We start from the raw sequence: 22,561 nt of genomic DNA on the forward strand, positions 1-22,561 counted from the left end.
AAGCCGTTGTTTCGGCTTCGACTGGAAGCTTTCCTTTCTGGGTTAGGTACGGAATTCCAGCAGGGGCTTCACGAAAAAGCTGTACAGCAATGCTGACCTTCATTTTCGTAAAATGTCTAGTGCTCACGTAGACAGCAGACAAGCCGTGTGCTTTCTTAGGGTCGTTATCGGAGTCGTGATCGAGTACTTCCTCTACATGTTTGATGTCGACCTTGTTGCCAAAAAGACCCTGTTGGTTCACTGTCTCATTGCTCAAGTAGAAACAGCTTACCCGCAGAAGCTGAGCCCGAAGGTTTTTTATAGCATGTGCTGGGGGTCCGCCATAAAATGCTGAGTCTTAAAGGTGAGGGTGAGGGACACTACTAACTGTTTCAGAGTTTCGATGGCGAGAAAGCCCTAGCAACCACCACACATCTCGGTTTGCTGACCCCATAACACTTGTTACGACAAGAACTCTTAGCAATATGCTGTGAAGCATTTCTATGAGGCTGGAAACGTCTTTCAGCAATCGTCCATCAACAGATCTGCCCGTAAAGTGGTAAGCAATCATTTGTTTAAGCGCTTGTTTAAACCGCCCACCATGAACACCTAAGGCGTGGTTTGCTACATTGTCTGGTGTTTCAGGCAGGGTCGTGCTCCCAAAAAGGCAGTCCAGTGAGCGGTCATGCTCGTACCCTTGAGCGATTTCCATTTCACTAATGAATAGGACACAATCACTTTCAATATCCTCCATTGCCCCCACTTTGCATTTGAGCATGGAGGATACCTGGAAGAAAGTGGATGTTTTGTAACCTCCAGATCAGGGCTCTGTTTGAGGGCAGGGGGATACGATAATGATCGCAGAAGTTCATAACCAGCTGCACCACATGCATGCTTGATTTGCAGTGATGTTTCGATTGTGTTATCGGACCAAATGCATTCTTTGCTATTTCTCTAGCTATTAGTTGCTTTTGGTCTTCATTTATGAATTTCTTCTTGGACATGGAGGACATGGAGTTGGACATGAAGTTTTTGGCGCCTAGACTTGTTGCTTGAGGCTTCGAATAGAGGCCTTTGCCTGGTTGCGCAGCATTCCCAGCCTCTTTTACTTCCCTCTTAGGTCACTGTACTTTTTGAAGCTCTGCAGTGCTATTGCATGTCGATTCTAGCTTTTCATTGGTGTCATTTCCAGAGAACTTGAACAAGACCGGATTGGTAGTTCTGGGGTTATCACAGGACCCAGCTACTCCTGGGCACAATTCTGACATCAATAGGTCCACAATGGGTCTATGTCAGCTGTAGTAAAGGGAGCATGCTCCGAGAAGGGAGGTGAGCCGATGTGTGGCTAGATGACTCAGCGGATACATGGGGGAGGGATAAGAAACACTTCTTTCCATTATCGATGCCATTTGACTGAAACTTGCGTCATGTTGCAGCAGCTGTCTTCTGTTGTGAAGGCTCGTCATCCTCGTCATTTGCTGATTGTGTAATCTATCGTCCTATTACTAATGACGCTGATTCTCGCGCTCTCCAGTCCGACCTTAATGTCATTGAAACTTGGCGTAATAATTGGCTAATGTCCCTCAACGTAAAAAAAATGTCGCTACTTACTTTCCATCGTCACCAATCATTTATTTCAGCTAATTACATTATCGCCGGTTCTGAAATATGTGCCGTGACTTCTTATAAGTACTTAGGTATTAAATTCTCCAATAACCTCGGTTGGTCCTCGCACATTTGCAGCATTAGCAATGATTCCAATGGTGCACTATGCTACCTGCGCCGTAATCTACGTGTTGTTCCGCCCTCTGGTAAAATACTAGCTTATTTAACAAACGCTCTACCCAAACTGGAATACGCATGCTCAGTGTGGGACCCACTCCAAACTAACCTGGAAACAGCACTAGAATCCATACAGAATCGTGCAGTAAATTTCATTCATCCTGACTACTCTTGCCACACTAGCGTTACTAAACTTAAGTAATCTTTGAACCTTCCAACCCTTGAGCAGCGCCGCAGAACAGCAAGAGTGTGCCTCTTTTACAAATTCTATCCCTCACTGCTTCACAAGACCGACATCAAGCCTGCGCATCGCACTTCATCCCGTCATAGCCATTCAAAGGCTGTTTATCCCCCTCCAGCTCGCACCTCCGCTCATCTTAACTCTTTCTTCGTTCCAACAGCGATGGACTGGAATCATCTACCTGCTGAAGCGGTGCACCACTCCAGTCATTCATCGTTCAAGGCGTTCATTGAAAATATGATCTAAATATGCCTACCCCTCATGTAAAACCCCAAATGGGGTATTTGAGGTACCAATAAATACATAAACAAATAAACAAACAAGCGAATAAATAAATAAATAAATAAATAAATAAATAAATAAATAAAACACTGCAGCTGACAACTAAATACCTGGGTAGGCGAGCATTTCCGTCATATGGCAATGAAGGTGCTGAACGTAAATCTGTAAAGCATGCAGAGCTACTTGTTCCAGAGCTGCCCGGAGTATGGCACACGTTCAGGCTGTCGTGCGTGGATCACGTTACTGTCATAGTTTTCCGTCAGCTGATCTTGCCCATCTTCAGCTGCCATCGCATCGAGGCACAGACTGTTTGAAATGCTACCACACTGGCTTGCAGATCCATCATTAGCTATCAGTTCAGTTGCCGCCGCGTTAGCACAGGCTGTCTTGGAAGAGACGCTTTGGTGGTTTGCGGCATTTCGCGCAGCTGTAAAAACTTTTTCAAAAGCAAGAGTTAACAATCAAAGTGAACACAGGCAGCCCCTGATCTTTATATTTGCAGGCCATAGCATGACATAGAGATTTTATGCTGGCTGATCTCAGCGTCGCCATCATTTGGATTTCAGTCTGAATGATCGCAGTGTTGCCATCGTTTGTAGCATGAAACGCTAGTGACAAGTGAAGTGATACCACTATTTTTGTGGAGGACAGTGTTGTGGAATTACCACTGCGGAGTTGAAATTACTTCGGAACCAGGCTTGAGGGGGTGCTGCTTCATGGAATGTCTTAATTCTTCATTTTCTTTTATGCGAAGCATATTACGAGAGCTAAGCCCAGCTCCTCAGGCGCGGCGGTGTCGCCTTGAATACCACGTGACACCGTGACGTCACGACAGAGGAGAAGTGGCTTTGGCTCAACTCTTGCAAGATGGGCTGGGTGGGAATCGAACCAGGGTCTCCGGAGTGTGAGACGGAGACGCTACCACTGAGCCACGAGTACAGTGCTTCAAAGCGGTACAAAAGCGCCTCTAGTGAATGCGGTGTTGCCTTAGAAACGAGCTGTTGCTAAGGCTCAGGCGTGCGTCGCTTGCTCAGGCGCACATTTCGTTGCCGCGCCGAACGCTGCGTTGCTCGACGCTCACAGCGTCCAATGCGGGGCGTCCAAGGCGAAGCAGAGTAACGCATGAGTTGTTTCTTCGTATAGCCGAACCAAATATAGCCAAGCAACAGCAGTTCACCAGGCTAAACAGTGGTTCAACAACTAAAATAAAGGCTAGTATGCTTCGCATCCTGGGCTTAACCTTACCTAAGCCACAGCCATTTTTAATTACTGCTGCATAAGTGAGTCGTATCACTGCAGGTAGGGCCTGAGAGTGAGCATAAGCATTTTTAGACTGCAATGAGATTGAATGAAAATTAGAGCGCAAGCTTATATTTGCCGAAAGTAGTCCTAATCGCCATCTGCCAGAAATGTTCACTTCTGTGGTCTACATCCATTGTACATCACTCACTCCCCCCCCCCCGCCCCCCCACACACCATACCTCCCGAATATCCAAGTCATGCCTCGGGTGAAATTCTACATATAAGATTTTTCTTGCGGAGGTTTGCTAAAGGGTATCTACAATAACCACTGACAAGCATGAATTTTTGAAAGAATTGAGAACCCACAATCTCGCATTGATACTGTTGTCAATATTTTGTCAGTATTTTGCTGAAGCATCAAGCCACTTAAATTTATTACTATATCAAATGCTAATTGGACTTAGACTTGTGTGCGTCTCCTATCTGGGATCGAGGCTTACGTAACCTTGCAGATGCAATAGAGTCTCTTCAGAATCGCTCAGCTCGCTTTGTCGTATCAAACTACTCCTGTACTGCCAGTGCTTCGCTGATGAAATCTAATCTTGGCCTTCCGAACTTGCTCTTAAGAAGAAAAAATTCACGTCTTTGCCTATTCCATAACATTTTTCTTCAACCAGTCACTGAAACACAAAGTTTTATCGAAACCATCATCAATTTTTTGTCTTTTTTTCCCTCGGTGTTCTCGAGAGGCAAGATCGCAGCTCGCGCTTATGCGCACCGCACGCACGCGCGCGCCCAGATCGAGATCGCCACCGACCACGACGAGTACTTCAAGCAGATGATCGAGCTGATCAAGACGAAAGAGACCATCGTCGAGCTCATCATAGGCTGGATGGCCGTCCAGTTCACCGCGCAGTTCGCCAACCGACAGCTCATCGCCAACCACTACAACACTCTGGCGGGCGTTGAGGAGCTGCACCGGAGGGACTGCTTCGCCTTCGCCAGCTACCTCATGGGGGCCGCCCTGTTCCTGCCATTCCTGGAGCGCGTCTACACCGAACCGGTGCGCACAGACGCGCGGCGCATCGCGAAAGAGGTGCGTCGCGTCATGTACCAGAAGCTCGATCGTGCCACCTACCCGTGGGCCGAACTCGACGTGGTCTTCAGGTACATGGAGATAGCCCGAGTGGACGACATCGAGGCGAGGTTCGGAACCGCGTGACGCCTTATAGTAAAGTGAATGCGAAGTGAAAGCGTTTTAGCTTTGCGGCGGTACGCTGCGGTGTGTGCTCTAAGCCCAGAGGGGATGCAGCCTCACCGCTCCTATAATTGCCTATGTACCGCGCCTCACGAGGAATAGTCGGGGTGTGAAAAACCAGCGGCAAGTGAACCGAAAACCGGGCTGAATCCTTTTTTCGAACCTTCAACCCCAAGCTAAGCGGCAAAATTTTTCAGCTGTTAAGCAAGCGTGGCAGCTCGTAGAGCGCCACGCAGTAACCATAAAATAAGGGATTAAAAAGTCTATTTGCAACGACAATTGGGAGTTTTAATTTTTGAACACCCAAAAAACCCGACCGCAGGGAGTTGTACTCTCTTGTACTCTTTTGTAGTCCTTAAAATATGTACATTCTCGTACTAATTTTGCTTTATATTTAGGAGTACAAAAGCACGGAAGCACTAAAGGGTGCGATGTTTTCGGCACTCGACGGCACTTGGGTGTGCTAGTTTTAAAATTACCTCTTGTTGAAATTTCGGCGCTTCCTTCCTCGAAACAGGTTCTCGAAATACCCGGAAATGGAGGCGAGCTTCTTGAAGAATCTGCGTGACGCAACCGTCGGCCAACCGACGGTTAAGGCCAACCGTCGGGCGGACATCGATGACATCGGCGCGATGCCACAGCCATGGTTGTTTGAAAATCACTTCTACCACCCGCATAATAAGCACGACCGCATCGACTACGCCCTCAAGCCGTCCATTTTGATGACGCCTATGTACCACATGACCGCGCCTATGCCGGTGCGCCTAGGCACCTTCGGCGTCGAAGTGGCCAAGGCAACGATCGAGTCCTACATGGAGCTTCGATTACAGGGCCATGGGACAGATCCCCTGGAACAACTCCAAATCTGCTTCTTCGACGTGAAGGATAAGCAGGTTGGTATGGCTCTAGGACATCTCTGTTGGCCAGGTGGTGCATTTCTGTTCACAAGGTGTGTAGCGGAAATGGACGCGACCACCCAAATATGCATGTACACAGGTCATGCCAACGCATCCTGGTGTGATTGTGTTTCTTTTTCTGCCCATCATGTTAACATGTAGGTTAGAGCTTTTTTAATCCCAGCACACGGGGTACAAGACACAGGGCACGCCTGGGTTACCAGTACCTCCAAGCTACTAGGCACACTTGTTGGGAGCTCGGTTTAGCGGAGGCAAGGACTACACGTTTGGACAACCCGAGAATGGAGAGTCTACTGTCTCCAAAGAAAGCAGGTTTGCGTAGTGCTAGTGGGGATGCCCCTGTCTTAAAGCCGCTTCGGTTCGAGCAGGGGCACTACGAAGTGACGGACGGTCGCTACAAAGGCTCCTCCCCCTCCCTTCAGAATGCCGGAGGCTTCGGTGTGAATGGTCACTGGAATGAAGAGTTATTGTTGAAGGTAGGCTGGGTTCACGTGGTCGCACGACACTGTCTCTTCTTTGCCGCGAACCACACGAAAGGGGCCTTGGTAGGGAGGAGGCAGTGGGGGCTTGGTAGAGTTGCGTACGAAGTTACGGACGATCGCTACACAGTTACAGAATGCGCACCCTTGGCAGTGCTCATGATATACTCCAACCATAGAGCGACCAAGGGTCTGGATATAAAGGGCTCGATAGAGCATCGAGGAAGACGAGATGAAGTTCGAGCTCCGTGGTAAACAAGTTGATTTCTTGGGCATTTGTTATTTAAGTGGTTGACCCCCTGAGGTAATCAATATGCCCAGTAACCTCGGGCTTCAGTACCTTAGCGTTAATCCTAATCGAAGATGACAATACAAATTTGCTCTTTTTTTAAAGATCCATCAAATCGTAATTTCTGACCGCAGTGACGTAGCCAGGATTCCATATTTGTGGGGAGACACGCACTTGATGGACGGCGGCGCCCGGAGACAGTGGGTTTTGTCGCACGTTCTTTCAAACCCCCACCCTATAATTTTAGGCCCGTTGCCTCCCCCCCCCCCCTCGCCCCTGAATGCTGGCGCGCGCCATAATTGACGCTTGTGTTTTTCCACGCTATTCCAGCGACAAGAGGAGCGCACTCCCCAATGGATCAGTGTAGTGGAGAAAAACATGGTGGATAGCTTAGCCCTGGACATCGCGCTCTTGGTGCTCAAGCTTGTACCATCCTTCGACGAGGACCGGCTGCAGGATGTGCCGCTCACAGGCCACCAGCTCTTCTACGCCGTCCACTGTTACAGGCACTGCGCCGAAGAGAATGGCATGTCATTGTGCAACGACCCCCTGAAGCACAAGGAGGACTTTGCGAACGTCTTCTCTTGCCCGCCGTACAGCAACATGCGATTGGTGAAGTGTCCGAGCTTCTGACACGGGAAACTTGCACGGCACTGTATACCGCGTGGCAGATCGCGATATAGTTTTTTTTTCTGTAACTATTATAACTGTGTTCACAAAACTGCGCTTCAAGCTCTCAGCATGTTTCGGACATATGGACAGTGTTAACACATTTAGCGAACGTGTATAGGTTTGGCCTGGGCTGAAGTTCTTGTTTCCCCCAGGTGATCAAAATACACAGTCATGCGAAGCCGCCCCGCTAGGCCGATGACGGAAAAAATAAAGTAACAAACAGGCTGCACTTTCCCAGCGGTAATCCTTCCGAGATCATTCCATTCACACGGAAGGCTTAAAGAAGTGTTCTGGATGAAACCGTTTACCATAAACACGATGAGCTGGCGTAAATGTTTACGCTTGTCGCGTGCGAAGTGCAATTTCTTTTTTCGTTGCATGACTTGTAAAACTAAGTCCTCATCGCATTTGCCGCAGAACAGCAAGTGTGTTTTTGGTGTGGGTTACGTACAGCGCAGCCGAGATCCCGCGAGTCACGTCAGCCAGCCAATGGGGAATGAAAAGCGGCTGTACGTTTCCCAAATGCCCCTCATTATGGCGCGCTAATCGCTGTGATCTTTCCATTCACAGGGGGTATGGATCAGCAGTTGACGATGAGACAAACCGCGCATTCATTGCGAATGTCGTTCCCGACTGTGTGGTGTGACCCGTTAGATAGTTTTCGGCTCACTGCTGGCATTGGACAGAGGTTGTACCGCGTGTTTTTATACCGCGTGTTTTTCTCGGGATGAACATCTGCCCCCTTGCCCCGCCCAGCCTTTTTTGTAGTTTTTCGTCATTCGCTAGATACGCCGTGTCTATACTATCGTATTCGTTTTTGATGCTCAACTATGCGTACGTTTGAATGCATATGTACCTCTTTCTAATCTTCGGCACGCGTATGTACGCGCTAGCTATTCCTCTTCATGCTATTCTGAAAGTGTTCCGCCTTTGCTGTTGCTTTTTTTTTGGTGTAGCAGAATGCCGTATAAGTCACGTGACCATATGGTGTTTGTGCCAAGAACTCTGCGCAGTCCTGAACTCTTCCTGTGACGCGTATGCGTATGAAAATTGACTTTGCAGTGATAGAACGCGCAAGGAGCCTTGCGAGTGTGACCGCTACTTTCTACTTTTGTTTTTCACGAGCAAATCTTTTGCAGAGAACGGACTCTTGTTCTCCTTTTCGCATCAATGTGGTACGTGTCTAATCCATAGTGCACATACAGACTATGAGTGTCAACGGGGTGGTGCGTAAGCTGTACAGTACCGCGCGGTCTATTTACTCCGCACTTTCAGTACGAGTTTATTGGTATTTTGTACCCAGATGATGACAAAAAGGAAAAAAATACCTTACGTGTGCGGTTTCACAAACGGCTTGTCGTCATCGATGCTATAACGAACCGCTCGTTTGTCGAGACCTTGGGCTTGTTTAGTGCATTGGTGATTGGTACGTTGGAGCCTTGATAGCTTTCAACCACTGCATAATATTGATAGGCCACGCCATGGCTCTTTAATACCGTAATACCGCCGATCACCGGTCGTTAAACTATCGGCGGTTCTACCCTTGTCGCTTTGTCATTCTTTGCGCACCTTGCGCGGATTTCCGGACGAATCGTTAACAGAGGCGTCACGCTTACCGTGAGTGCAGGCGCGAGAGTTTATGAAAGACGCGAGAACGATAGAGCGGTGTTGACGTAGTTCCCGCATGAACCCTCCGTGACGCCGTGAGCTTGGACGGCATCAGCGCCGGCCTGTAGCTATTCGTTTTATTAGTGAAAATGAACTACGCTGTATTCTAAAACATCGAAAGAGGGAAGTTGGGTAGTCTTGAGAGCTTTTGCTGGTCGCCAAAAGGACCGCACTCCGAGAACATACCTTGAAATCAACGACGTCACACTGACGTACCGGCGCTTGGGTTTCCAACGCCAACTTTCAAGAAACGAAACTTTCGCCTTCAAGAATCGGTTTCCCGAAGTTATAACCTGAAATTGATAAAGTTATAAGAACAGTGGCCATTAGTTGTGAAAAGGCACATTAGAATAGAAAAATGTTGACTGTGTTGATGAAAATGGAGACTAACGCGCATAACACAAATGAAAATACATTTGGCGAAAGAGCTTTATGAATTAAATCGCGTCGACCTTTGCACGAAGTCCTGAATGACAGAGTGAACCTTCCCGTCACTCTATCTAATGGCATCTTCGGATGGTCATTTAGTAGTGCCTAATACCACACCCGCGAGCAGCGTTGTCTTTACAAGCATTTACAAAGAAAGAGCGCGCGTTTTGCGTGAGCCTGGTTCTTTTCGGTTGGTCTCCTCCCCCTGCGGGCCTTGTCCTAGGAGCGATTGTCAGGACTGAGAGCATTTCGAGTGACACGTCACCACAACGCAGCGTCGCCACTTTTGGCGATCGTCCACTGTAATAAAGACATTGCGCGAGGGTTTGTCAGCGAACGCTCGACCTACCTGCGCGTGCGCTGTTTTTTTTCCGTCAGCGCCGGGAGCTACGGCTGGGTGAAATCAGACGTTCGCTGTAGTCATGTGGTTTGGCGTGTGCCATTTCATCCTACTACAAGAGCGGGTGGCACGTTCGGCTTGCGTGCTCGTCCTGTGCTTCTAAGCTCGAAAAACGCCGGACCTGCAAGGCACTGATTTGGAGGATCAAGGCGGCCACATTGAAGATGCCATAAGAGTCGAGGCACCGAAGTATACTAAGTAAGTAACATTTAAATGTAATCCAAGAAGTAGGAGCTGTGGTTCAAGGGTTCTTTCTCGTAAAAGAAGAAATCGTCGACCAGAAGCAAACTTGTGAGGGTGCTATAGAAGCTCTGAGCGAGTAAACATTGGAGATCACACTTGAGAAGTTAGCATAGTGATAATTTTCTTGCATAGTAACGACGAATTCTACCTATAATGCTACTTATATTGTTTGCTGAATAATTTCGAACACTTTAATAAGCAAGCAATAATGTCGTACACTTTCAAAAGTGCTTGAACGCTTTGGGGCTTAACTTTCCCCACAATAAAGGTCTCCTTAATGCTGCGTTCCCGGTACTTCGAGGCCATGAACGTCATGCACGTCATCAGCATGACGTAGCAGTCTTGACAGGAATGTAACTCGCACAGACTTTTCAAGACAGGAGACGAAAGGAAGGCAATGACGATTATCGTTGTGGGACAAGGTAAGCTCCAAAAGGTGTAAACTTTTTCAAGAGTGCAAGTTTTCATCATATGTAGCAGGGTCTCCCAGGTGTCTCTACTGGTGTCTCTCGCCCCACAAAGATGTAATCTTTGTGGGGCGAGAGGGACCGTCGACCACATAATATGGGAATGTCCGTACTCTCCCGGGGGAACGCACAAAATAGGTAGCAGAGACACCAGGGAGAACTTGCTACATATGAAAACTTACACTCTTGAAAAAGTTTACACCTTTTGGAGCTTATCTTGTCCTCATCGAAAAGCGGCCGCCGCGGCCGGGATTCGTTCCCGCGACCTCATGCTCAGCAGCCCAGCACAATAGCCACTAGGCAACCACGGCGGGCGTAGATCGTTTTTGTTAGAGGGGCTCGAGTTTTTGTAAGGTGAACAAGTTCTCCCCTATTGTTTGGTTCATTTCTGTGTTGTAGTGTACGTAGTTAAAACACGCTGGCGGGCTAGTTGGTTAGAATCTATGGTAGAGTGTATAAGCGCGAGCGTCTCTGCCCCTGAGCGTCTACAGAAGCTATGCAAACAGGTTAACACAGAAAATAACAAAAGGCCCTCATGTTCTACCCAACATCTCCAACAATTTGTAACCTGTACTCATAACGTTGTCTATGCCATCCCACTTTCATGCGGAAATACGTATATTGGTCAAACCGGCAGATGCATCAACGAGAGATTAAGGGAGCATCAATACAATGTCAATAAGGTAATCTCGGGTCACTTGGGCGTTCACTGCCGAGATTGTTCCTGCAAGCCCATGTTTGAGAGCACTTCCGTTCTGTATAAGGCTCATAGCAGGATGACGAGGGAGATTGTAGAGGCATACGAGATAGCAAAATTACAGCAAAAGTGCGTAAGCGAGCCTTCGGTATCACTTTCGGAAAAGGAGATACGATTCCTTGGTTTGTCTTCGTGACAATTGTAGTAGATATTTTTTCTCCTTTTTTCCCTTGCCTTGCACACGTGTCCGGTTCAACGAAATGTACCACTCAATGTTCTTTTTTTGCTGTCACGTTTGTTTCCGCTCGCACGGTATATATTTATCGATGCGTGCGAAAATAAAATATATAGTTGAAAGTAAGCGCTGTGTCTGTGTATCTGTTTCTTTCTTCGTCCGCGTCCAGTCGCGCTTATACACTCTACCATGTAGTGTACGAGAGAGAGAGAGAATGAAACTATTATTTGAAGTCGTGACTTTTCAGTCGAGGTGGGAGGGTCCCTTATTCCAGGAACCCTCTGGCTTGGATCGCCCTCCGGGCCCGGGCGACTAGTTCGCGCTGGTCGACCAGGTCCGACTTGGAGATCACAGCCTCCCACGTTTCAGCGAGGAGCTTTCGATCTGCGTCTGCTGCTATTAGTTGTGTCGCTGTTATGCTTGCTCGGGCGTTCTTGCATTGCAGGAGGAGGTGCGCCAGGGTGTCAGGCACGTTGCAGTGTGGACAGGTGTAGCTGTATAGTGTTGGGTGGAAATGATGCAGCAGGATTCCGTGGGTAAAGGTATTGCTCTGGAGTCGCCTGTAGTCGGTGCCTTCGTTTCTTGTTAGTTTGGGATGTGGTGGAAGGTACACCCTGCGTCCAAGCCGATAGTGTTGTAGTAGTGCTTGGTAAGTTAACGGTATTGTTTCCATTTCCTCCACTGATTTGTGTGGGTGGGACCTTTCTAGAATACCGTGCGGGGAAGCCCCGTTGACGCTTGCGCGGGCCGCGGTGTGTGCCGCTTCATTCCCCTCGAGTCCCTCGTGTCCCGGAACCCACATGATGCAGGTGTAGGGGGGAGGAGTATCGCCACGTTTCAGTAAGTTGATCGCTTTGGTGGAGACCCTGCCTTTCATGTAGTTGCGTGCCGCTGTTTGAGAGTCGGTGAAGACCACTATGGCATCCTCGCTTGTATGGGTGGCGAGTGCTATAGCGGCCTCCTCAGCTGTGTCCGCGCGTTTGGCGAGAATTGTCGCCAACGCCAGTGTCGTCCCCCTGTAGTCTGTGACGCTGATGGCGAAGGCGTTTCGGCCCGGATACTTGGCTGCGTCGACGTAGCGAGCCTGCGGGTCGTTACGGTGCTTGTGTCTGATGGAAAATAAATTGGTTTGAACAGGTGCTGAAATCGGGCGGGGTTCTTAAAGCGTCCCTGAAACTGTTCTGACAGGCTTTATAGGCTCATAACGCTCAGGTGCAATAAAACATTTGTACAGCAATATGTGTGAAGCTACGCATGGTTACAAGTTACCCTAATCCATAGCCATGCTGTTTCTCCTCGACTCGTTCGCCGAGTGATCGGCGTTAAGCTGCGCATTCACTGGCTCTGCGTCATGATGTGACGTTGACTTCCAGTTGTCCTTGAGTCAGCGCGCGAAGCCTCTCTAACCTCTCCGCCAGCCGCTCCAAGCGAGAGCTATCGAAGGAGCGTGCGTTGCGAGCATTCTGTCGCACCGTGGTGCGCGTCCAGTATTGCGGTAACCACAGGCGAGCTGGGCGTTTTGACGGATCGGCGGAGCCGAAAACTAAAGCCACTCCACACTACCACCTTCGTGATGAAGGAGCTTTAGCGTAGACGTATCTGAGTGACCTAATCTGTCTGCACGGTCCAGCCACCTTGTGGCGCAGAGCGCAACCAGCCAAACAAAGAGCTTATATTGCTCCTGCCAAAAACGCTGCAGCAAATTAGGATGCACGTGGTTAATTCTGCATTAGTTCTGTGTTTGGTTGAGCTCCGTGCCACCGGGTGGCTGCACCGTGCAGGCCGTTCACGTTAGTGCCTCTTCTCATACCGTAAAATGCCCAGGACCAGTGTTCCTGCGCTTGCGTTTACGGGAATATCGGACACACTAAACACTATTGTGGTATACAGGGTGTCGGAGCTAACTTTTGCCAGAGTGCAAAAACATGCAAATGCCACCTAGCTGGACAGAGAAAGATAATGCTGTTTGCCGTCGCTTGGAGATACTCAAACTATTTTTTTCATTCCGACGACTCAGCAAATTAGTCCTAATGAACTGCTCAAATATTAAAATTGGATGAAAAGTGTAAGTGAGAAAATTGTAGTGCGACATGAGAAACTGCTCATACAGCTTTCTCTTGCTCAATACGTGCTATATACAGTTGCTTTTGCCAGCGTGAAAGCAGCCCACAAAAAACCGCGCAGAATTACCATCAGACTGGCCGTTCGATACACTTTGCGTGTTTTCGCGGGCTTCTTTCACGCTCGGATTGGATTGTAAAACTTTATTTGTCCAACAGGTGTAGGGAAGGCTTTAAGTTACTAGCCTTCCCACCTAGACGACGGCCAGGAGTCCGTGGACGCTAGCGGTGGTTTCGGCCAGTCGGACGGTCTTCAGTTGAATCTTCGGATCGGAGCTGAGTAATAAGGTCTCGCACTGTTCTAGAGACTTTATTCTTCCCTCAGAGGGAGCCAGTGGGCATTTCCACAGAATGTGATTAAGATTAGACCTGGCTTTACATAGCTTACACTGGCTGGAGTACTGACCCGGGTAGTAGAGGCTGCACGACACCGGGCTTGGAAACAAGTTGGTTTGCAGGCGACGCCATCTGGAGGCCTGGCTCTTGTTTAATGATATATCAGCCGGAGGATATTTAACCCGCCATAGTCTGCAGTGTTGTGTGATCTCTCTGTAACACACTAAGTGGTCCCGTCCCGTGAAGCCTTCGGCTAGCCCGCCAGCTCGGAATGTAAGTCCTCGAGCTAATTCGTGGGCCGCCTCGTTCCCAGCGAGGGAGGCATGCGCAAGTGCCCAGATTATTTCAATTTTCCTGCTATCTCTGCAGGTCTGCAGGATTCTGCTCGCCTCGGGAGAAATTCTGCCTCTGGCAAAGTTCATCACCGCAACCTTAGAGTCGCTGACTATAATTTTGGCTGAAGTACTTGCAATTGCAAGTGCTATGGCAGATTCTTCTCCAATCTGAGAGCATTCCGTTGGAACTGTGCCACTGGCTATCAATCTAGTTTCAGCGCTCGCTACAGCTAGCGCCTTTGATGTAACACTTTGATGTAGCACGTACTGAGCAACAGAAAGCTGTATCGGGAGCTTTTCATGTCGCTATACACTTTCATCACTGACACTTTTCATGCAATTATAATAATTGAGCAGTTGATTAAGACTAATTATCTGAGTAGACGAAAAAAATAGTTTTAGTGCCTGCAAGCGACGCCAAACAAGATTACCTTTGTTGTATCCAGCTATGTGGCATTTGCATATTTAAAAAAGCTCTGGCTAAAGTTGGCTGGGGCACCCTGTATATTAATCCTTCGGAGTGAAGTGACCGCCGCAAACGCGTAGATGCTGCTGTCGATTGGATACAGACAACCAGCGCAGCAGCCATTCCGCCCGCATGTTTGCCTTGCAGAGGGACACGATGTCGCAGCTTCACATGTCGCCGATCGCTACGTTTGAACCCCACAACGCAAGGACGGACCACGTTGTTGGCGAAAAGACAGATCGAGACTAACACAGACTCGCAACAATACGCAGCCCGTTGGAACACAAGGAGGCGACAATTGCCATGTGCAGGAAATTCTTGAGTGCAGTGATAAATTCTGCTTGCACATTCTCTTTCTGCTACTTTCATTTTCATGGAGAGAAATTAACTAACATTTGAGCTATTACGAACGACATTCGTTCACCATAAAGCTGGGAAAATGATCGATGACGCGCCCTGGGCAGCAAATCGGGTAGCTCGCCCTACTACCGTGATATTATAATCACCTCGCGTCACTTGTTCAGGGACGGCTGAATACTAAGTCGCGCGGCGTGCTGCGATTAGTAGCGATGCCTATTTTAAAACCTTATAGCAAATTAGATGCGTTACACGGAACGCTCAAGTGCACCACTTCATCACAAAAAGAGACAATCTTAACTGAATGCGTTTGTACAAAGTCGTGAAAAGCACTTCAGGGTTCCTTTAAAGATGTAAGAGAAAATTGGTAGGACAGAATCAGGAGGAACAGCATCGTCTTTGGAGGAACGCGCGCGCGCGCGCTCACACACACACACACACACACACACACACACACACACACACACACACACACACACAAACGCACACACGCACACACACACACACACACACACACACACACACACACACACACACACACACACACACACACACAAAGGCTGGTGGACCAGCCTTTGTCAAAGTCTGGTCCACCAGCCGAAACGTCAGTGAAATATACTGTGCTAATCTACCGTTGCGCGCGAAGGACAGCATTTATCACACTTACATCTGAAGGGGGCTGTTTATTTCAGGACCCGAAGGTGAGCTCAAGAGCGGCCAGCTGGCTGGATAGGATAGGATATCCTTTTTCGATGGCGCGAACCCACTGCGAAGGATTGGCCTAGATTTGGAGGGTATTAGGAAGATGTTGGTCTTAAAAAACTGGCAAAAGTTTCATGTGCAAATTGATAAATATTATGTATCAAGAACTTAAGAGAGTCGCCTTGAAACAACTAAGAATTTCTCGACGGCTGAGCAGACATCCCTGTGGTAGGGTGCAAGGGAGGAGGCTCCTAGAGGAACGATATTTACAATGGAAAAAAATTAAACAGATTTGCGTAAACATCGGTTCGAAACTGTTTTTCCTTAACAAAGAAAAATAGCAGTAAATTAAGAAAAATAACCTATTGTCTCATCTACTGCACAGAATGACTACATAGCGAAGTGTGCCAGACTAGCCGTGTGACTATAATGGTTGGCACTGGACAATTGATAAAATGGTGTTTGACAGCGTAACCGGGTAAAAGTACTTCAGTTTTACTGGTGTTAAAGGAATTTTTGTGCTGCTATCGCCGGGTTCAAAAAGTCTAGAGCATTTGCATATATCCTTAAATATTGTGTTCGGTAAGCTGTCGCGGGAAGTAATGATAGTACGGGGCCATTGAGGGCCACCTTCGCGAGACTGTCAGGCGATTCGTTCGTGTATAATCCCCTATGACCAGGCACCCAGAGTAATCTAATTAAATGTCTGTGGGCAGGCACTAGAAATTGAAGTGTATGTAAAAGGTTAGTACCACTATTTGTTGTGAGCGATGTACGTAAAGATAAATAATCCGTCATAAGGACTTATTGTTATCCGTTATTATTATGTTGAAGATCTCAACGTTGTCCACTTCCTTTTTTCCAACACGGTACTGCAAGCGCGCTCACTTCTCTCGTAAGAGACAAGTGCGCCGGGAGAGTCAATCCATTTGTCTTGAAGATAAAAATTTCAAGAGGGCCACATGGGCATGGCTCTTGGCAGCTCTTCTACCACTCGCCGTGAGGCGAAGCACGCGACCTCCGTGTGTCTGTAAAGAACAACAAACGGTCCGTCGTAGATAGACAAAAGCTTTTGGCGTGGTCCCCGTTTCCGTACAGGCGTCGACAGCGACACTAAATCACCAAAGCGATAGGAAACCGGGCGGTGGCGAATATCGTAGCGTGTTTTCGATCTGTCGTGCGATGCCAAAGTGCGTAAACAAGCGTTACGACGTGCCTCTTCGGCAAGGCCTCGGTAACAGTGGGATTTTCGTGACTACAGAAAGGAAAAAGAAAACAGTGTTCATCGTGTACCGGGGTAGACGTGCATACAGCAGGAAGAAAGGCTCATAGCCGGTAGTCTCGTACGCAACGGTGTTGAGTGCGTACGTGACAAAGGGCAGTACATCATGCCAGTTCTCGTGGTCGGATGAAACATACATAGCTGCGAGCGAGGACAAATAGGATTCCCGCAGCGATGATTGCAGCAGTAAGCAGCAGTGCGATCGATGAAAAGATGAGCCTGGTCTCGCTGATGAGTGATTCAGGTGTTGACGAAAGATTCCGGATTGTGGTGGCACCAACTGAAAGCCTGAAGAATGTAGCCGAAGTCAGTGTTGAAGACTAAAAGCAAAATGGATGTTGGTCAAGTTGAATATTTACGCAACGTCGTCAGCTGTAGCCTGCATTATCAGTGAGAACAAACACGTCATAGAACTGACTTCGTATCAGCACTGAAGTGAAAGTCTTTCACAATTATCGTTTTGTTAAAAGCGCAGTTCATTCTGACGACAACATCGTCTCCATGAATGCAGGAAGCGTCCCAACTGTGAGGGAAGGTATGATGCTGCCGAAAACATTCTTTCAGGGCGTACGGCCCAAGTCTTGGAGAGTGCAATACCGCCTCTTACAAGCAAGCCGTCCACGACAATGAAATGCTGATCGACTACAGTGAAGAAACGTGCAAGGACTTTTATGGTCCCGTCTGTCACCGTTAGGAGGGGAGTCATGGGACAGGCATTCACGGGGATTCCGCCAGCTTCCTCCACAGCGGCATCGAACGTTTTCTGCGATACGCGAATACCAGCCTCAAACGCGCGAGGAGAGAAACAGCAGTCTCGACCGACTTCTTATACGCAGCAATTTCTACAGGTCGTGTGAACGCTTTTTGAGCTCGCCGAAAATGTCCTTGAGGGAAGTGTTGCTATCCTTTCGAGAATACGACCAAGAATTTATAAGCCATTACTCGTTCAAGGGTGTTGGACGCTATATCGTAGGACTTTCGTTGGCCCGCGGAATCACCACGGTTCTCGACTCACGGCTCAGCAGAGTCCCAGTTGGAGTGTTCCTACGCATCTTGCGTGGTCAGACGCTTTCGCAGAAGTTGTGCGTCGAGGAAGTGTTTGTTGCCTCTGCAGGACTATCTGGAGGAAGTGCTGAGGGAGTCATCTATCATCCACGGCCGTGAGTTCAACCTGTCCTATGTCCTTAAATTTGGGCATCGCTTGCAGGACACATGGTGGGGGGGGGGGGGAGAGATTCACGAGCAGCGTCAGGGTGCAGCCGTCCTGCAGCACTTGAGCACCGTCATTCGTAGTCGGGAACGGCTGGATGCGCTAAACACCCACTTGCCGGGCGCGAACCAACTTAGCAGCCGGTCTGTAATATCCATAGGCAACATCGACGTGATTTGAAAATTGATGTACTTCTTCAGGGGCCTCGTAGACTACGGTGTAGTCTACCTGCACGTCCATGTGTTGTTCGACGCACTGCGTTTTGATAATCTGTGCCGGCTGAACACAAGGGACACGGAGCGTGTCGTGTTGTTTTGCCTCCAGGCGACTCGACTTGCGATGCGGAAGGCCACACCCGCCAATTTCAGTGAGCTTTTCTCTGAACAAAGCACCGACGTTGTTATCGGTCGCCTTTTCCAGCATGTGCGCGAGGTGGTCGCAGATGGCAGCGCGTTCACGTGGATGAGCGTGTTCAGGAGAGAAGAGGCCCGAAGGAGGATTCAAGAAATAGGCGTACATCAGTTTCGCATTTCGTATCTTAACGAGAAACCACGCACATACAATCTCACAGAAGCGTCTGTAAGCAGCAAGTTTCCGAGACTGTTCATTAGACTGAAGAAGCTGCAGCAACAGAGCCGAAGACCCTTCTGCTGTGCACCAAGCCAACATCGATGACGCTCTTCTTCGCGGCACAGAAGTGTTTTACGACAGGAATACTTTGTTTAGCGCAAAGCAACAAACACAAGGAAGACGACAGGACGAGGCGCTACTCTTAACTGACATCATTTTATTGCGTCGCTCCTTTATAGACAGCTCAAACTAGAGGAACATGCGCATTGAGCACCATGCGGTGGAGCCACCAACATCTGACCCCAAGAGCGCATTCATGCGACAGAATTCAAAAAACCAAATTCAGCGCTGTACAAGGTTAAGGAAGGCATTGTGCAAAAAAGAAGTGAGGCGTGCAGACAGGACACAAGAGTAGAGAAGTGGACAACACGAACGCCGGGGAAAGATGTGTCCTGTCTGCACGCCTCACTTCTTTTTTGCATAATGAATCCTTACCAACTAGCTCAGCTTTCTGTCGTTCTAAGGAAGGCACACTAATGCACTGTGACCCCAATGACTGAATGAAAAATGCTTCCGATAACTCTAGGGCGGTGGTGTCACGGCTCTTCTTCAAAATCGTGGTATCACGAAACATGGGTTTGCACTTGCATGTTTTACAATGCTGAGCCAAATGGGAACCTGTGCCTGTTGGTATGGATCGCTCATGTTCTCTAAGGCGCTCGTTAACACAGCGGCTTTACTGCCCTACATACACATTGCCACATGACAATGGAAACTTATAAACCACACCGACGCTGCAATCTACAAATTTCGCGTGGTTCTTTTCACAATCTGGTTTTTTACTTGTATTAGAAATACGGCTGCACAACATTGACAGTTTCTGAGGAGCGGAAAACACTACCGGAATTTGGTATCTAGTGGCGACATTCTTTAGATTGTGAGCTACTCTGTGGCAATACGGCGCAACTTCAGGCCTCTTCTTTTGTGTGTTGCAGTTACTTTTGTGCCGCTTCCCTTTCAGTTTCTGAAGCCATACCTCCGAGACTAACGTCACCACCACACTTGGGTAACCAGCAGCCTGCAGCCTATTTAACTGCGCAATGAAACTCAGGTTCGCAGAGTGATGACAAGATTTCATTAACGAAGACTCCCACGCAGAAAGAAAAAAACGCAACCTGTCACCGCTGGTTTCCAGGTACTCGGTGACGTCAGGCTTCCTGACGAAGTTGCTGCATTGTTATAGAATGGGTCGAAGTATAGCACGGAACCTAGAATTCCTGCGCATGAGCTACTGGCTTTGAACAGGCGCATCGCAAGGAAAGGAGAATCAGAGGACCAGGAGCGGTGCCTCCTGGATGGGGTGGATTGCCTTCGTAGGACCGTCGCCGGCAGCGTGCCACCTTCGACAGCTGTGATTAAAAGGACAGTATCGTTCTTTAGAGACAATGAACTTCGGCTCTTACTGAGTGATAAAGAGGGCGGTTTTGTGATAGCTCCGTCTGCGGTCTTTAACAAAAAAGCCATTCAGGCTGTCAACAATAACTTCACTCTGGCATATGAGAAACATCAGAAGGTAAAACGCAAAGCCATATCTTCGTTGGAAAATATAGGCCTCACAAAGATTGTGAAAGATGTAAAACAATGTAAGCTACTTGCTCTAGAGGTTTTTTTCACTGCAAAAAACGCACAAACCGGATGTGCCTTTCCGTACAATAGTCGGTGACAACAACTGTTGGCAGGTTTTGGTTAGCCGCTTTTTGCAAAAACAGTTGACGCATTCAACTATTGACGATCCTTATGGCATAAACGATTCTTTCGATGTTGTTTCCTTTCTGGAAGACAACCATTCAGTAGCCGACATTTTTTCTGCTGACGTCGAAGATCTTTACTATTCAATACCGCATGATGATCGCTATTTCGCAGTGTGATGATGTGCATCGAAGAAAGTGGCAAGGTGATTTTCGCAATGCGACCGGGTTGTCTTCGGAAATTTTCATGTCCCTTTTTGAATTTTATATACGTGCACCTTTTATCAGGTTCGAAAATAACATTTTTATCCAGAAAAATGGCGTGTGTATTGGTTCATGTGTGGCGCCTGCTCTTTGTAATATTTTTTTATCGTTTGTCGACCGCGCTCTTAAGAGTGCCTTAAACAATGACTCGGTTCAAATTTTTAGATATGTTGACGATTTTCTTGTTGTGATAAAACAGACTAACAACGAATGCTCCATGATGGTAGCTGACATTTTAATTCTGCTCAATGACAATGGCAAAGGTTTAACTTTCACACATCAGCTATCTAGGGACGGTGAACTCCAGTTTTTATATTTGCAGCTACCCTTACAAACAGGCCACGCCTGTTGGATGTGTTCGCCACGTGCACGTAAGGAACATTTACCTTACGCGTCTCCGCACTCAAAGACTCTGAAACGCGCCATTGCTTTGATGTGTTTAGATTCCTCGTTAACGAAATCTTGTCATCACTCTGCCAACCTGAGTTTTATTGCACAGTTAAATAGGGTGCAGGCTGCTGGTTACCCAAGTGTGGTGGGGACGTCAGTCTCGGAGGTATTGCTTCAGAAACTGAAAGGGAAGCGGCACAAGAGTAACTGCATCACACAAAAGAAGAGGCCTGAAGTTGTGCCGTATTGCCACAGAGTGGCTCACAATCTAAAAAATGTCGCCACTAGATACCAAATTCCGGTAGTGTTTTCTGCTCCTCAGAAACTGTCAATGTTGTGCAGCCGTGTTTCTAAAACAAGTAAAAAACCAGATTGTGAAAAGAACCACGCGAAATTTGTAGATTGCAGCGTCGGTGTGGTTTATAAGGTTCCCTTGACATGTGGCAAAGTGCATGTAGGGCAGTCAGGCCGCTGTGTTAACGAGCGCCTTAGAGAACATGAGCGATCCATACCGACAGGCACAGGTTCCCATTTGGCTCAGCATTGTAAAACATGCAAGTGCAAACACATGTTTCGTGATACCAGGATTTAGAAAAAGAGCCGTGACACCACTGCCCGAGAGCTATCGGAAGCATTTTTCATTCATTCATTGGGGTCACAGTACATTAGTGTGCCTTCCTTAACCTTGTACAGCACTGAATTTGGTTTTTTGAATTCTGTCGCATGAGTGCGCTCTTGGGGTCGGGTGCTGGTGGCTCCACCGCATGGTGCTCACTGCACATGTTCCTCTACGTTTAGGTGTCTATAAAGGAGTGACGCAATAGAATGATGTCAGTTGAGAGTAGCGCCTTGTCCTGTCGTCTTCCTTGTGTTTGTTGTTTTGCGCTAAACAAAGTATTCATGGATTCGCAGCAACTAGCGCGCCAAGGCATTGTGCTGTTTTACGACAACTTGTCGAAGACAGCCATCATTCCAGCATTTATGCGACGGGAACCCATCGCGTATGTGGACGATGTTCTACCCGAATTCACCATAAGAACCCTAGGCGTGTTGCTCGCTTGAGCTCTTCTGCCGAGAGCGCTGCCTCAAAATACCGCATCATCATGGGTGTACTTTCAAAAAACTTCATTGCACCGCTTCGAGCACTGCGTAGAGACATGGCGGCTTCAGCTTTAAGTTTAACCCATCGTTACGCACGCAACGATAATCATCCAGAGTTCTACATCTGGTCCCATGGTACTCGTAGCGCTTACGAAGCTCTCAGAGAAACGTACCACCGAAGTGTAACGATCAGGAATTGGAAAAGCCGATGGCAATCGGTGCAGGAGATATTCTTCAGACGCTTCTGCGTCCTGTCGTGCCCTGTTAGAAAGGAGCAGCAACCAGCATCTGCGATCTTCTGTTTCCTACCGCAGCTAAATATGAAAGAGTTTTCAAAGGTCTTTGGTTGCAAGTACTCGCCATCACTCTACACCCTACACTACTGTGTGTTGTAACCAAT

General features: G+C 48.1%; 1 protein-coding gene across 3 annotated transcripts in view; it reads left to right on the forward strand.

Moving 5' to 3' along the window:
* Positions 1 to 8,452, forward strand: part of LOC139049551 (neprilysin-1-like) — a 60,523-nt gene extending 52,071 nt beyond the window's left edge. For 2 of the 3 annotated variants that reach the window (XM_070525092.1, XM_070525093.1), the window contains exons 6-8: positions 4,326 to 4,732; positions 5,302 to 5,677; positions 6,800 to 8,452. In XM_070525092.1, coding sequence (XP_070381193.1) covers positions 4,326 to 4,732; positions 5,302 to 5,677; positions 6,800 to 7,102 — 1,086 coding nt within the window. In that variant the 3' untranslated portion in view covers positions 7,103 to 8,452. The remainder of the gene's footprint in view (positions 1 to 4,325; positions 4,733 to 5,301; positions 5,678 to 6,799) is intronic. The other variant, XM_070525094.1, reaches the window with a different exon arrangement.
* The last annotated feature ends 14,109 nt before the right edge of the window (positions 8,453 to 22,561 follow it).

The sequence above is a fragment of the Dermacentor albipictus genome, chromosome 9, assembly GCF_038994185.2.
Source record: "Dermacentor albipictus isolate Rhodes 1998 colony chromosome 9, USDA_Dalb.pri_finalv2, whole genome shotgun sequence".
Lineage (NCBI taxonomy): Eukaryota > Metazoa > Arthropoda > Arachnida > Ixodida > Ixodidae > Dermacentor > Dermacentor albipictus.